The sequence below is a fragment of the Aristolochia californica genome, unplaced genomic scaffold, assembly GCF_029961685.1.
Source record: "Aristolochia californica isolate CCGP_79_NKW_82.1479 unplaced genomic scaffold, dmAriCali1.0.hap1 SCAF_12, whole genome shotgun sequence".
In the NCBI taxonomy this organism is placed as follows: Eukaryota; Viridiplantae; Streptophyta; class Magnoliopsida; order Piperales; family Aristolochiaceae; genus Aristolochia; species Aristolochia californica.
The window spans coordinates 25,228,638-25,240,597 of record NW_027181793.1 but is presented as its reverse complement, the minus strand read 5'-3'; the positions used below and the strand labels follow the sequence as shown (position 1 = coordinate 25,240,597).

The window sequence follows — 11,960 nt, the reverse complement described above, 5'->3', positions numbered from 1 at the left end:
TTACATGGAGAAAGTTAATCCTAAAAATCGAAAGATCATTTGTTTTCTTTGTAAAGAAGATTACTTGGTGGAGGATTGTCCAAGTTTGAATAAGGAATAAGAGTAAATCACTTGTAAACATCTTTCCCATTTTTGTGAAAGCCTTTTAGTTTTTTGCTTAGTTTCTTGTTGACTTAATTGGGACTAGTCCTCTATTTGCAAAATCGCGCCTTGTCTCCATTAAAATCGAATTGTTTTTGTCCCCTTCAAGGAGGTGATCGCGCATGTAAGTCATTGAAGGTATCAGCTTTCGCATGTCAAAACCCTACTCTTCTTCACAGAGCTAGAATGGAATTTCGGTACCGAGCGGGCGACGAGAACCCTTATCCTCATTATCCCCCAGGAGGAGACGTTTATTTTACTACCCAGGCTTTGCGAGGTTTGTGTGAACCTACCCTGTCTAGTCTACTCTGCTTTCCAATGTTTTCGTTTTGGAATTTACTTTCTCACTTCGTGCCCCTTGTTTTCAGTGGGTTATGTTGCCGATGGCGATTTTCGGAGGCCCGATTCTGTACTGAATGGTCACGTTCCGTGTGTTCCCTCAAGAGAAACTATAACGCGGGAGCTGGAAAAGGAGCGCATTCGGGAAGAGATCATCGCCAGGGAGATTCTTCTGAGGCGAGAGCTTGAAGAGGAAGTGAGACGTGAGTTAGCATTAGAACGAGAGTTTGCTCTCCGTCGGCAGGCCGATAGGTTTCCTTTTGCTTCTTCTTCGTCTTTGCTTTCGGATCGTGGGGCAACATTGCCTTCTCTTTTTGATAGTCGGATTGGCGAGAGATCCTTAGTTGCAACTCATCGCTCCCATGAAGTGGGCTCTTTTGGTAGGTTGTCTACTGAGCTTCAGCCAGAGCTTACTATTAGCGACATTAAATCGATCAATGAAATTGACAGGGTGAGCATTTAATCTTTTTCCAACTTTTTTTATATATTTATTTTATCATATCAATGAATGTGCGGAAACACCATATTATCATCATTTGTCCATGCATGTTTCTCTGATTTATCCTGAAATTTCTGTATTGTGAGCTAATATGTTTATTTGAATGTGTCTCTATTAGAGCAAGTAAATCCTTTATGAGTGAATGATTAAGTTGTTTAGTGTTTAATAACCTTAAGTGATTACAAACTGCATACCAATGGATTTGTACTGCTCTTGTGATGGGATTGGTGCAGATATTGTAGATCACCAGGGGTTAGAGAAAGTGAAAGGGTTTATTTCGGGGTTATCTAAGTTTTTTAGGAGTTGTATGCCTGTGAGTGTGAGCGTGTGTGCTCACACATGCACATCTGTGTGCGTGTGCGTGTGGGCAATTTGAAAGTGTGGTTCACTTAATTTTATAAGGTGAAAAGCCTTCATCTATAACAAACTGCATACCGATGGATTGAAACTGTGGTTGTGATGGGTTAGGTTAGTGGATATAAAGTAGATCACCTGGGGGAGTGAAGGTAAGTGTTTATGTCAGACTGATATGCGATTTTTTCAGACTAAATGTAAGTTAAGATTGACAATGAAATCACAAAACCTTGTCTTATTTGAAGGTGGAAAGTGATTTCTCTTAGTAAATTAGATCCCAACTTGTTTGTGCATGTGTGCATGCACCTTATCTTGAGTGTGGGCAATGAATCACCATACCTTAACTCTTGTAGTGAGTTGGATTCGCCTGCCCGTGCATGTTAACTAACTTAATTGTCTCCAATTCTCTAGAAAAAATGAATTCACCCACACGATTCCTTGTGTGCTGATGAGCTGTTATTATTGTTTTTATCTTTGTTTTGTTTTTAATTTAAAAAAGAACTTTTATCAATAAATGAATAATGAATGGTAGTCCACAATCTTTTTTTTTTTGAAATGGCCACAATCTTGACATTCTTCATATTATGCAGATATGATCTGGAGCAAAATGTGAGCAAAAAAATTAAAGAATCTTCGATGAATTTTGTCAATTTGTGTTTTTTTAAGTAAATTTGGTTAGCTTTTAATTTCAAATCACTTCTTTCTTTGTGGGTTGTGCTGGAAGTTACCTAAGTTGACAGTTAATTAACTTCTTCTTTTGTTGTTATTATTGTTGTATCATTAGTTTTACCCCTTACCAAAAACACTTGTACTTTTTACCCTTGTAAGCCAGAGTGTCTGCATGAATTAAGCTAGAGTGTCTGTATGAACAAAAACCTGTATGGTTGATATATGTGACTTTGCCCTTTGGGGTTCTGGTAACAAACATTACATTGCTTCATTATTGAGGTCTTAGTCCAAAAAATTTAACTTTATAGTTCTGTCAAAGGTTCTTAAATTTTTACAAAACTTCCATTTTTCATGTCAGACAACATTCCTAATTCATAGGGGATGTCCTACTTGCACAATCAGACACATTTTCCAAATAATTCTTGTGTGAGAAATTGTAGAGGCTACAGCCTCTTATTGAGATTAATGAGGAATAAGGCCTTGACTACTGATGCATTGCACCCGTTGTTTTCTTTAGACAAGTTGTCAGCAAGAACCCTAAGGGAATGATTGTGCATTTCTTTACTTGGAAAAGTGTAGATTTTTCTCCCCATCTCTTGCAGTCAGATTCTGATTCTGACAAATACTTGCTCATTGACTATCGAGTTGGAAATATTTGTCTGAAAGTAATCCCAGCTCACAACTTGAAGAAAGTCATTGTAGATGTGACTTATGGGGAATGACATTCCTTGGTTGCACACCACCCTCCAAAGCTACTTATGTGACCTTTAAATATGAAGTCTGGTAGTCTGTTTCAGTTTGACCTGATGTCTATCCTGAAGGTTTTGAAATTATGTACGATTTCCAGTGTCTAGTGTTTTGAACCTTGCTTAACAAGATGTTTCATGGCTCCAGGTGAAGTTTGTGACAAGTCTGGTTACTGGAACAAAGAGGGAACCGGCATCGGGGAGTGAACTTGCATGGTTGTCTAATGTGAACAGTAAAATACAGAAGGAATGGAGCTGTGCAATGTGTCAGGTGAGTGCGACCAGCAAAGAAGGACTGAATGAACACCTTCAAGGTAAGAAGCACCGAGCTAAGGAGGCTGAACTGAAAGGAAGTAAAAAGGGAAGGGAACCAACTTCGGAGCTTTCCGCTTTTCTTGAAAAGAAAGCTGAAATTCCAAGTCCAGCAGGGAAGGATGAAAACAAAGTCATGCCAAATCCTGAACAATCAGAGGATCAGGGGCAGAAGAAGCAAAAAACTGTTAGATCCAGGAAAGTAAAGCAACCCCCGAGTAAAAGACAGAAAACTGAAGGTGGGGGAAAGATCAGAGTTCCACTTGTATGTGAACTTTGTAATATAAAGTGCTACAGTGAAACTGTGCTGCATGGGCATTATGAGGGAAGGAAGCACAAGGCCCGGGTGAAGTATGGTAATAGGGCCAAGGTGACCACCATCGTGGGCCTTAATGAAAAAGAGGATGTTGAAGGTGTTGACAACAATGTGGTTGAAAGTCAGATACAAAATGTCAATGATGAAGTCTGGAAAGAGGGACACAACAAAGATGAAAGGGTGGAGGTCACTGATGACAGCGAGGGAAACCAAACGATGGAGTCCATGAATACAGAAGAAAATTAATTGAATGAGGTAATGCCAGTCAAATTAGCTTGGGAACTTGTCTAAGAAATAACTAGTCCATTCCCCTCGGTGTTGGTTCTTGTTAATATCTAACTCATGGAGACTGCACACCCCTTGATCTGTTTTTTAGGTTGACATGATTTCTCTTCAAGCCTGTTGCAACCATTGCCAGAGTAGGCAACTTTCTGCAAATTGAAGTCTCAAGGACTTGGTATGTGTGTTCTGGTGTTTCACATTGTTCAGACTATCCTTGATTTTTCAGTTTTTTTTTATGTGTTGGCCTTTGGGGAGCTTGTTCTTTTGGATAGGGCTTGGCTGATTTGAGCATGCAGTTATATGTTTTCCATCATCATCTTATAAGTCCAGAATTGCTTCTGGGTAAAATTGTATATATTCCATTCGGTGTATTGCAGGTTCCGATAGATTAGCATTTAGATTGGTCTCTTTCAATCGCATTAAGGGTTGTGAATAGGTTCCAGTGTCATGGATGTGTCATATCTGATATAAAACTTGGTTCCGGTCTTGAATCTACGGACTATCAAATGAACAGTTAGACACTGGAGTGGGTTTTATTTAGCTGCTACTTTTCTCGCATGAAAACAAAATCTAGTGATGATGTCTTTATCTTCCAGCAAGAACTTATTTTGTCTTATTTGAATCAATTATTTAGTCTTCAATAGTTTTACGTTTTAGAAATTGATGCAATCTTATCCGTTTGCATTTATTTTATATTTATCTGTCTTCTCAACTTTCCGTGAACGTTCCCCGCAGAAAATTAATCTGGTCTTATTTCATAACGTGATTACGACTGATGAATTGAATTAAGGAAGAGTAGGCAATCAATCAATCAATCATTAGCACCAGCAAATTAGAAAAATAAACGTCTCCGCATCTGGCCCCACACAAAAAATGTTGCGTTGGTTCTTCGATCCTCGGATTTGTAAAACCTATTCTCTCTTGGGACTCTGACAGCTTTATTTCTCACTCTTCTTTAATCTTCAATCCTGGAATATCAGAAGCCGTCTTTTTAGTACCACGTGAAAGTTACTAATTTTATAAGGAAGAACAAGAATAGATATATAGCTTAAATCTTATCCTTTGAGTGGGCCCTACAGATTTCCATGTCAGATATTTTAGAACAATCATTGCAATAGATTCTCTATAATTGGAAATAAAACAAAAAAAAAAAAAATCTAGTCGATTTCCTTGCCCGTATATAAATAAATAAATAAATATATATGGTAAATAATTTGGGTCAAATCTATGAATCGTCGGGTCGGGTCAATGTGTCCCTAAACCCGTCTTCTCTCCATAGCACGTAACTCTGTATGGAGACTGACCCGCCGTATTCGACGCGCATAGGAGAAATGACCAAAGGCTAGCCCATCTGATGACCACCCAGTCGTCATCGCGCCCCGCCGCGACGCGCTGAGTCAGCAGAGAACCAGTCGATGGCACGTTTTAAAAAATGAGAAAAAGATTCCCTGGAGAATAGGCCAGAGGATGGATAAGGACGTCCCTCCGTTTTCAGAATCGTGCTACTGCCACGCCATTGACAGGCCCTTACCGGATAAGCTTCCCGACAGTCTCCTCTGTTCTCCCCCTCTACCAGCTTTTATTACCCTTGGAACCAGCCACTCTTTTATTTTATGACGCAGCAAAAACAAATTACCTGTCAATGGCGAAAGCGATAACAGATTTGGAATCGCGAAAGCGAAAGCGAAAGCTTACCCTACCTGGCTCTTATATATATACCTTCTCTTGCTATGTTTTTCTTGCGTGTTCTTTTATAAACGGTTTTGAGAAACTGAAACTCTTTGGGGCTTGAGCCAACTGGGGTGTTGTTGTTTTTTTTTTTGTTTGATTGTGAGATTGAAGATGGCGAATTGCATGAAGACTGTTTCTGGGTCTTGGATGAGGACTGGATTTTTGAAGGAAAACAAGACGGGGAGCCGATGCAGAAAAACTGGGATTGTTTGTTCTTCTTCAAGCTTGATGGATCAATACAAGACTCTCCGGATTCAACCTGGTGCTTCCGAGAAGGAGGTCAAGCAGGCCTTCAGACAACTCGCTTTGCTGGTGAGGATCTTTAGAATGAAATCAAAATAAAGCGAAACAACTCTTTTCTGTTTATTTTCTTTAAATTTTCTTGTGCGTCATTGATGGGTTTTCTGACGAGTCCGCATGCCGCAATTGTTTTTCAGTATCATCCAGATGTATGCAAGGGGAACAACTGCGGCGTTCAGTTTCATCGGATCAACGAAGCTTACGATGTAAGTAATTCAAAAATACCCCTTTCTCTCCAAGTTTTAATCCATTCCCTTGTTTTCCTTCCACAAAATAAAATCAGAAAGATCGATTACTGATATATTCCGGCGACCCTTTTCCGTGTTCAGATGGTGATAAGCAGTTTGAGGGAATCCGATGAAAACGAATCGTATTCTTACAACACCAAAAGCTACGAATACGCGGACGGTTTCGACGAACCCTTCAGGGGAATGAACGATTCGAGCTGGGATTTATGGGAAGAATGGATGGGTTGGGAAGGAGCCGGAATCCGAGACTACTCATCTCACATCAACCCTTACATCTAATTCCTTTCATCATCTTCTTCTTCTTTAATTTTCTTGTTATTCTGTGAATTCCGTCGCCGCAAAAGGAAGAGGTTGTTGGAATTATTTTCCTAATCCGCCCTCTTTGTTTTATGTGCATTGATGTGATAATTACCTCTCCGCTGTGAATGTTAATGGAGATCAAATGTACCTAAAACTCTTTCTTAATCCAAGAACTTTTTTTCTTAATTTGTCTGTATCGGTTGTTTTGGTTGTGTGGCCGTCCGGGCCGTTTTTTATTTTTTTTTCTACTTCTTTTGCCCTTAAAAGAATTGACTTATTTTTTATTCCTCCGGCACAATAGAATATCCCTAAAGGAGGATGAACCAAAAGATAAAGAGTGGATTAAATATACTTGTTATTAATATGCTGACTATTGACTCTTACCTCATTCGAGGATATTTGCTTGCTTAATCTTGATTAAGGAATCAGTTCAAAAGTCCAAATCCAATCACCAACCAACTATACTTTAATATTCCGGTGGGTGAAAAGAACTTGCCAGCCTGAATGATTTTTCATAACAGTATTTTTCTAAGAAATTAAAGGTAAAGGCTCCTAAAAAAAACCCTATTTTTCCAGGGTATATTACTAAAGAGATAATATTTTTTTCTTTCTTTCTACCTAGAATAGATTTTCCCAAGGACAAAGTGACCTTTTTGCAATAGTGGAAATCATATGGGAATTCATTCCGGCCCTCACGTCCCTAATTCATGATGCCACTTCAAATTCATTTCAATCGTCTATATGAATTTTTAACTTCAAATTTGGTATTAGTGTGGATTTTTTACCTTAATTATTTGTATATGTTGTTTTGGTTGTGTGGCGTGCGGGCCGTTGATGTTTTTTTTTCTTCTTCTTCTTTTGCACTTAAAAGAATTGACTTATTTTTTATTCTTCGACACAATAGAATATGCCTTATGGAGGAATTGAATCATCGTGAATGTGAAGAGTTGTAGAAAGGACTCCAATAAAAAAGAATTTTTTAATAATTAAAAAATAAAGAGTGGACTAAATATACTTGTTATTAATATGTGACTCTTACCTCATTCGAGGATATTTACTTGCTTAATCTTGATTTAGGTTCAAAAGTCAAAATCCAATCACCAACTAAGTTCATAATAATAAAGACTTTTCATAGTTACTTTTAACCGGTTAGTGGTCACCAAAGTTCAAACTTTTTCCCTTACCTGAAGATTGATTTTTATTTTTTTATCTGAATTATAGGTTTTCAAAGAATTTTCACTTTAAAATCATATTAAAGTCCTACTTGAAAGTCACCTACAAACATAAAAATGTGGACTTATTCAGTTGGTGAAAAGAACCTACCAGCATGAATGATTTTCCATAACAGTATTTTTCTAAGAAATTAAAATTAGAAACTCTTAAAAAAACCCTATTTTTCGAAGGTATTTCCACGGGACAAAGTGACCCTTTTGCAAAAGTGGAAATCATATAGGATTTCATTCTGGCCCTTACGTCCCTAATTCGTGACACCACTTCAAATTCATTTCAATCTTCAAATTTGGTATTAGTGTGGATAGTTCATAAATGAGAAAAATATAAAAAACAAGAGAATAAGTAACTTGTAATAATATATTTAAAAAAAACATAATACCTAAATCCCAAATTAAGTAAAAAAAGCATGATTACTACACGAATAAGTAATTTAATGTATAATTAAAATATATTAATATATTAATTAATTAATTAAATATTATATTATTAAATGATTACAATTTATTATATATTAATACAATAATTACGTGAACCAATTAACTATACACTCATATAAAAATAACTAAAAATAACATAAACGAATATAATAAATTAAGTTATTAATTTATTAATAACATATAATTTATTTTAACATAAAAATAAATAATTAAACAAAAAATAATTGATCAAAGGCTAACTTTAACACATTATATATTTTTATGTATTATTAATTAATAATATTTTTTCATGAAATTTAAAATTATTGGTTTTATTAATTATAAAAATAGGTTAATCAAACCAAAATAAATACAATGGATAAATAAAAAATATTATTTTATTATTAATTCAAGATGGATTTTTACTTAGCATTAATAATATATTTCCACAAGTTGATCCAGATTAACTCAGCTGAACTCGGGCGGGTCCGGTCCAAAACTCAGGCAAAACCAATGGTTTAATTTTTCTAGTGTTTTCTTCTTCACCAATTCCACTATTTGATGAAAAGAAGATTTCCCCATGGGAGGCAATAAAAACCAAATCAAGAAAAGAATTAAACAATAATATTTTGGAGTTAAACCAAAGTAATTGTTTCTTCAAGAAAGTCAATATCGATTTTTTTTACATAACCAAAACAATATATGTGAAAGATAAAAACATTTACCAACTGACATGTGAAGTCTATCAGCTTGTCAAACGTTACACCCTTAAGGCTACCTGATCTTGCCATCTAATTTTCCTCTTCCCATTTCTGCTGGATCCATTTCCCACATCCCTACAGATTGATAGATTCAAATCGTTTGCTAATGTTTCTCCCTCCACAGAACATCTCTTCAGTTTCTTGTCCATTCTTAGAGGCTCCCAGACCACTTGAAATTCCCCATTTTCTTCTCTCTGGATTGATTACAAAACAGACAAACACATTGTTACAACATTGGAAATAACTATGGAAATATTTGCAAATTGATTCAAAGAATCAGTCGAGGGAAACTTTTGTACTACTTACCGGATTCGAAACCTCATTCAAGTCTAACAGTGTGGGGAGGAGGTTATGTTTTGCAGATTCTTTCTCCTTGTGTTTTCTTTCTTTTACAGAGGTTAGTGGTTCTCTTGGAATTTCTGCTTTCGATTGCTGAACGAAATTTTCAGCTAGGGTTTTCTGGGATGAGTTTCTCATCAGATGCTTGTATCTCCGACGCAGAAAACTGGAGAGGAGTAATATAGCTATTCAGTTTATGTCCAGTATGAATGACCCATATCAGCAGACACTGATTAAGAGAAACAAATCGTACCGAACTTCAGCCAAGAGGGTCATCTTCTTCTGTTTTGCTTTCTGCAATTTTTTCTTCAAATCATCTGTTTCCTGCCAAATATTCCCAAGTCCAGAATTTGTTTCAGAATTGACAGAATTAAATTTAAGAAAAAGATATTTGCAGAACAAAGCAAAGATTCATCAACAATGAAGGGAAAGAAAAACATTAAATCAATTATGCAATAAAGTTAAAAGCTCAATCGGCAAAATAAGAAGAACGTGAAATTTTTCAATAAAATAACCTGAGTTGAACCCTATGCAGAATCGTTCTTTCCCTTTTGAAACAACGGCTGTTTAAAAACAAAAATAGCGATGATCCAAAAAGAATGTAGAACCTAATTCTTTCACAGATAAAGTTAATATCACAAAAAGAAGAAGAAACTACTACCCCAAAAAAATAGAAGAATCCAATGTCAAAACCAGACTCTTAGCACCATCAGTTGAATTCAATAAATCAACAAAACCAAGACAAGAAGCAAGAAGTAAACTCTAGATCTCCTTTTCAAAACAACAATAACAAAATCTCGTTCTTAACGAGAACAAAAAATACAAAGCAAAGATGAAACCCAGGTCTTTAGGTGATATACAGAGAAATGTCAGATCTAAGAAAATAGAGACAAGAAACCAAACACAAAAATTAAAAGGGAATAAATTTGAGGAATCATCCCTAGAAGAAAACCCTAAGAAAAAAAACTACAGATCATACAAGAGCAAATCCAAATCCACCCTAAAAAAAATCAAGGGAACAGAAAACCCAAAAAATATCCTACCTTATATAACTCGCCAAAGTCCTGCATGAGGCTCTGAAGCTTGAATCGATGCTTGGCCTCTTCGACAACGGCGTAAGAAGGCGAAGATTCCATACCTACCCTCTTCATCTTCTTCGTCATCTCATCTCCAAACCAAAAACCACCCACGGTTTGACAAAAGAGCAACAAAGATAGACCAGATCCAGAAACGTTATAACTCACTCGAACCCAGAAGCCACCAGAAGAATATAGAAATATGCAGGCCGGCGGATAGATATAAAGACGGAGGAAGAGTAAAAGGAGAAAGGAAGGAAGAAAAGAAAGAAGAGGAGTCTACCGTCTCCTGTTTTCCCTCTGAAATTATGACCAAGACAACCACAGCAAGCCCACTCAAATCGGGAATAAAAACCAGGTCTGGTTTGATTGAGGGGAGAGATTTTTTGGGCGTTGCAGAAGGGCATTCCTGGGAAGTCTGTTTTACCTGGGGGCCTTTCGTTTTGGTTGGAAGACATTTGAAGACATACATCTTTCTTTCCCTTCGTTGCGTCCCTCTTTCCCTCTTTCTTTTTTGTTTATCTTCTCACATAAATTTGGTCCAGCTGGGCCATTAGGAAGAGAGAGAGAGAGTCAAGGGAAGGTATATTTTGGTTGGGATGGGATTCTTAGAGAGAGAGTGAAGAGGGGGGTGATGGCTGGTCTCATGGCCTGTGGTCGTTTTTTGGTTTCTTCTCTCACCTTTCCTCTGATTGTGCTCGCATGGGTTTGGTTGAAAGACGAGTGAGAGGTGCCGAAAAAGCAGAGAGATAAATGGCCGCTGTTTTCTGATGTCTCTGCAGTTGTTGCCTTGTACTTTCTTCTTCCACCCTCGGGCGGGCGTGGTGACTTAGGATTCCCTTTCTTCCCCATTAAAATATTTCCAGTTCACCAAAATACCCCTTACCCTTTCCTTTTCTAATTGCTGTCACGTTTCTCCCAACTCTGTTCAGCCAGATTTATCTGTAACAAAGTCTAACATGGAAGCAATCAACAAACTGCCTGCGAAGCTGTTTCTCTGACCAATCTCAAGCTTCCTATTTTTCTTTTCCCTTCTGTGTTTTACAAAATCCTCCCTTCCAATCTCTCAGAAGTAAAAGAAAATTTGTGGAATTCTTTCCAAGGAAGAAGGATGTCTTCTTCTTTTCAAATCTAAACGATCCATCTCCATCCTCTTATCCTTTTTCACGTCCATATCAGGTTTCGTCAAGAATGGAATCCCAATCTTAACCAGGAACAGTCCTCAGAGGTCGTTAATCTAGAAGTGCAAAAGAAACTGGTAGCAGGAGGGGGATATTTTGGTAAAATACCCTGTACAGAAGAGATGGTACAGCAACAGCTTCTGTAACGTGCGAGGGGGGAAAGAAAACAGAAACCAGTCACCATACCCATCAAAGATGAAAAGTTGAAAGTCTGAAAGCCAACCCCTACGCTGTTGCAGGCCTGAGGAAGACTCCAGAGTCCAGATTCAGCCGCTTGTGAATCGAGACGGTTGATTGCTTCAAAGCCGTCCGTAGGGAGGAGGAAAAGGAGCTGGAAAGCTGTTTTCATTGGCAGTCGTTCTGAGAAATCTGTCGGTGATTGGCTTTTTTATTTAATTTACAGATGGGTGGGTTTGGCTCCTTCTTCAATGCCTTGATACGGTTGTCTTCCCTTTTGTTTTATCTTTTCTCAGCTTGATGGAGACATGGATGTGGACACGGGCGAGCCCAGACCAGAAGATGAGCAGAGTCAACCCAACCGCCCCTTCTCTCTCTTCGTTAATTCGGAGCCATCGTCATTGAACGTGGGAAGAAACAAGAGACGGGCGGAAGACTAGTGAATCGATTTATGACTTTCTTACGCTCGGAAGCCAGGTCAGAGTCACAGAAGGAGCGCTGTTCATGGGTGTTCACGAATCACGAGCCTGAAGGCTCAGG

General features: G+C 37.7%; 3 protein-coding genes across 4 annotated transcripts; 2 read left to right on the top strand and 1 right to left on the bottom strand.

The window, feature by feature from the left end:
- Window positions 1–93: 93 nt before the first annotated feature.
- On the top strand, window positions 94–3,966 carry LOC137946136 (uncharacterized). 2 transcript variants are annotated; one of them, XM_068792336.1, is made up of 5 exons: window positions 94–113; window positions 251–418; window positions 510–931; window positions 2,897–3,631; window positions 3,753–3,966. In XM_068792336.1, the coding sequence occupies exons 2-4, from the start codon at window positions 328–330 to the stop codon at window positions 3,620–3,622; spliced, it is 1,239 nt and encodes a 412-aa protein (XP_068648437.1). In that variant the 5' UTR covers window positions 94–113; window positions 251–327; the 3' UTR covers window positions 3,623–3,631; window positions 3,753–3,966. The 2 variants fall into 2 exon arrangements, with proteins under 2 accessions (XP_068648437.1, XP_068648436.1); XM_068792335.1 differs by lacking the exon at window positions 94–113 and having other exon boundaries at window positions 231–418.
- A 1,377-nt stretch (window positions 3,967–5,343) lies between these two features.
- On the top strand, window positions 5,344–6,472 carry LOC137946533 (chaperone protein dnaJ 8, chloroplastic-like). The gene is made up of 3 exons (XM_068792870.1): window positions 5,344–5,701; window positions 5,827–5,895; window positions 6,019–6,472. The coding sequence occupies exons 1-3, from the start codon at window positions 5,501–5,503 to the stop codon at window positions 6,214–6,216; spliced, it is 468 nt and encodes a 155-aa protein (XP_068648971.1). The 5' UTR covers window positions 5,344–5,500; the 3' UTR covers window positions 6,217–6,472.
- Window positions 6,473–8,491: 2,019 nt separating this feature from the next.
- LOC137946237 (uncharacterized) lies at window positions 8,492–10,828 on the bottom strand. The gene is made up of 4 exons (XM_068792454.1): window positions 10,030–10,828; window positions 9,240–9,310; window positions 8,954–9,152; window positions 8,492–8,841 (listed from the first exon to the last, which is right to left on the bottom strand). Exons 1-4 carry the CDS (start codon window positions 10,147–10,149, stop codon window positions 8,647–8,649), a joined length of 585 nt encoding a protein of 194 aa, XP_068648555.1. The 5' UTR covers window positions 10,150–10,828; the 3' UTR covers window positions 8,492–8,646.
- Window positions 10,829–11,960: the final 1,132 nt, after the last annotated feature.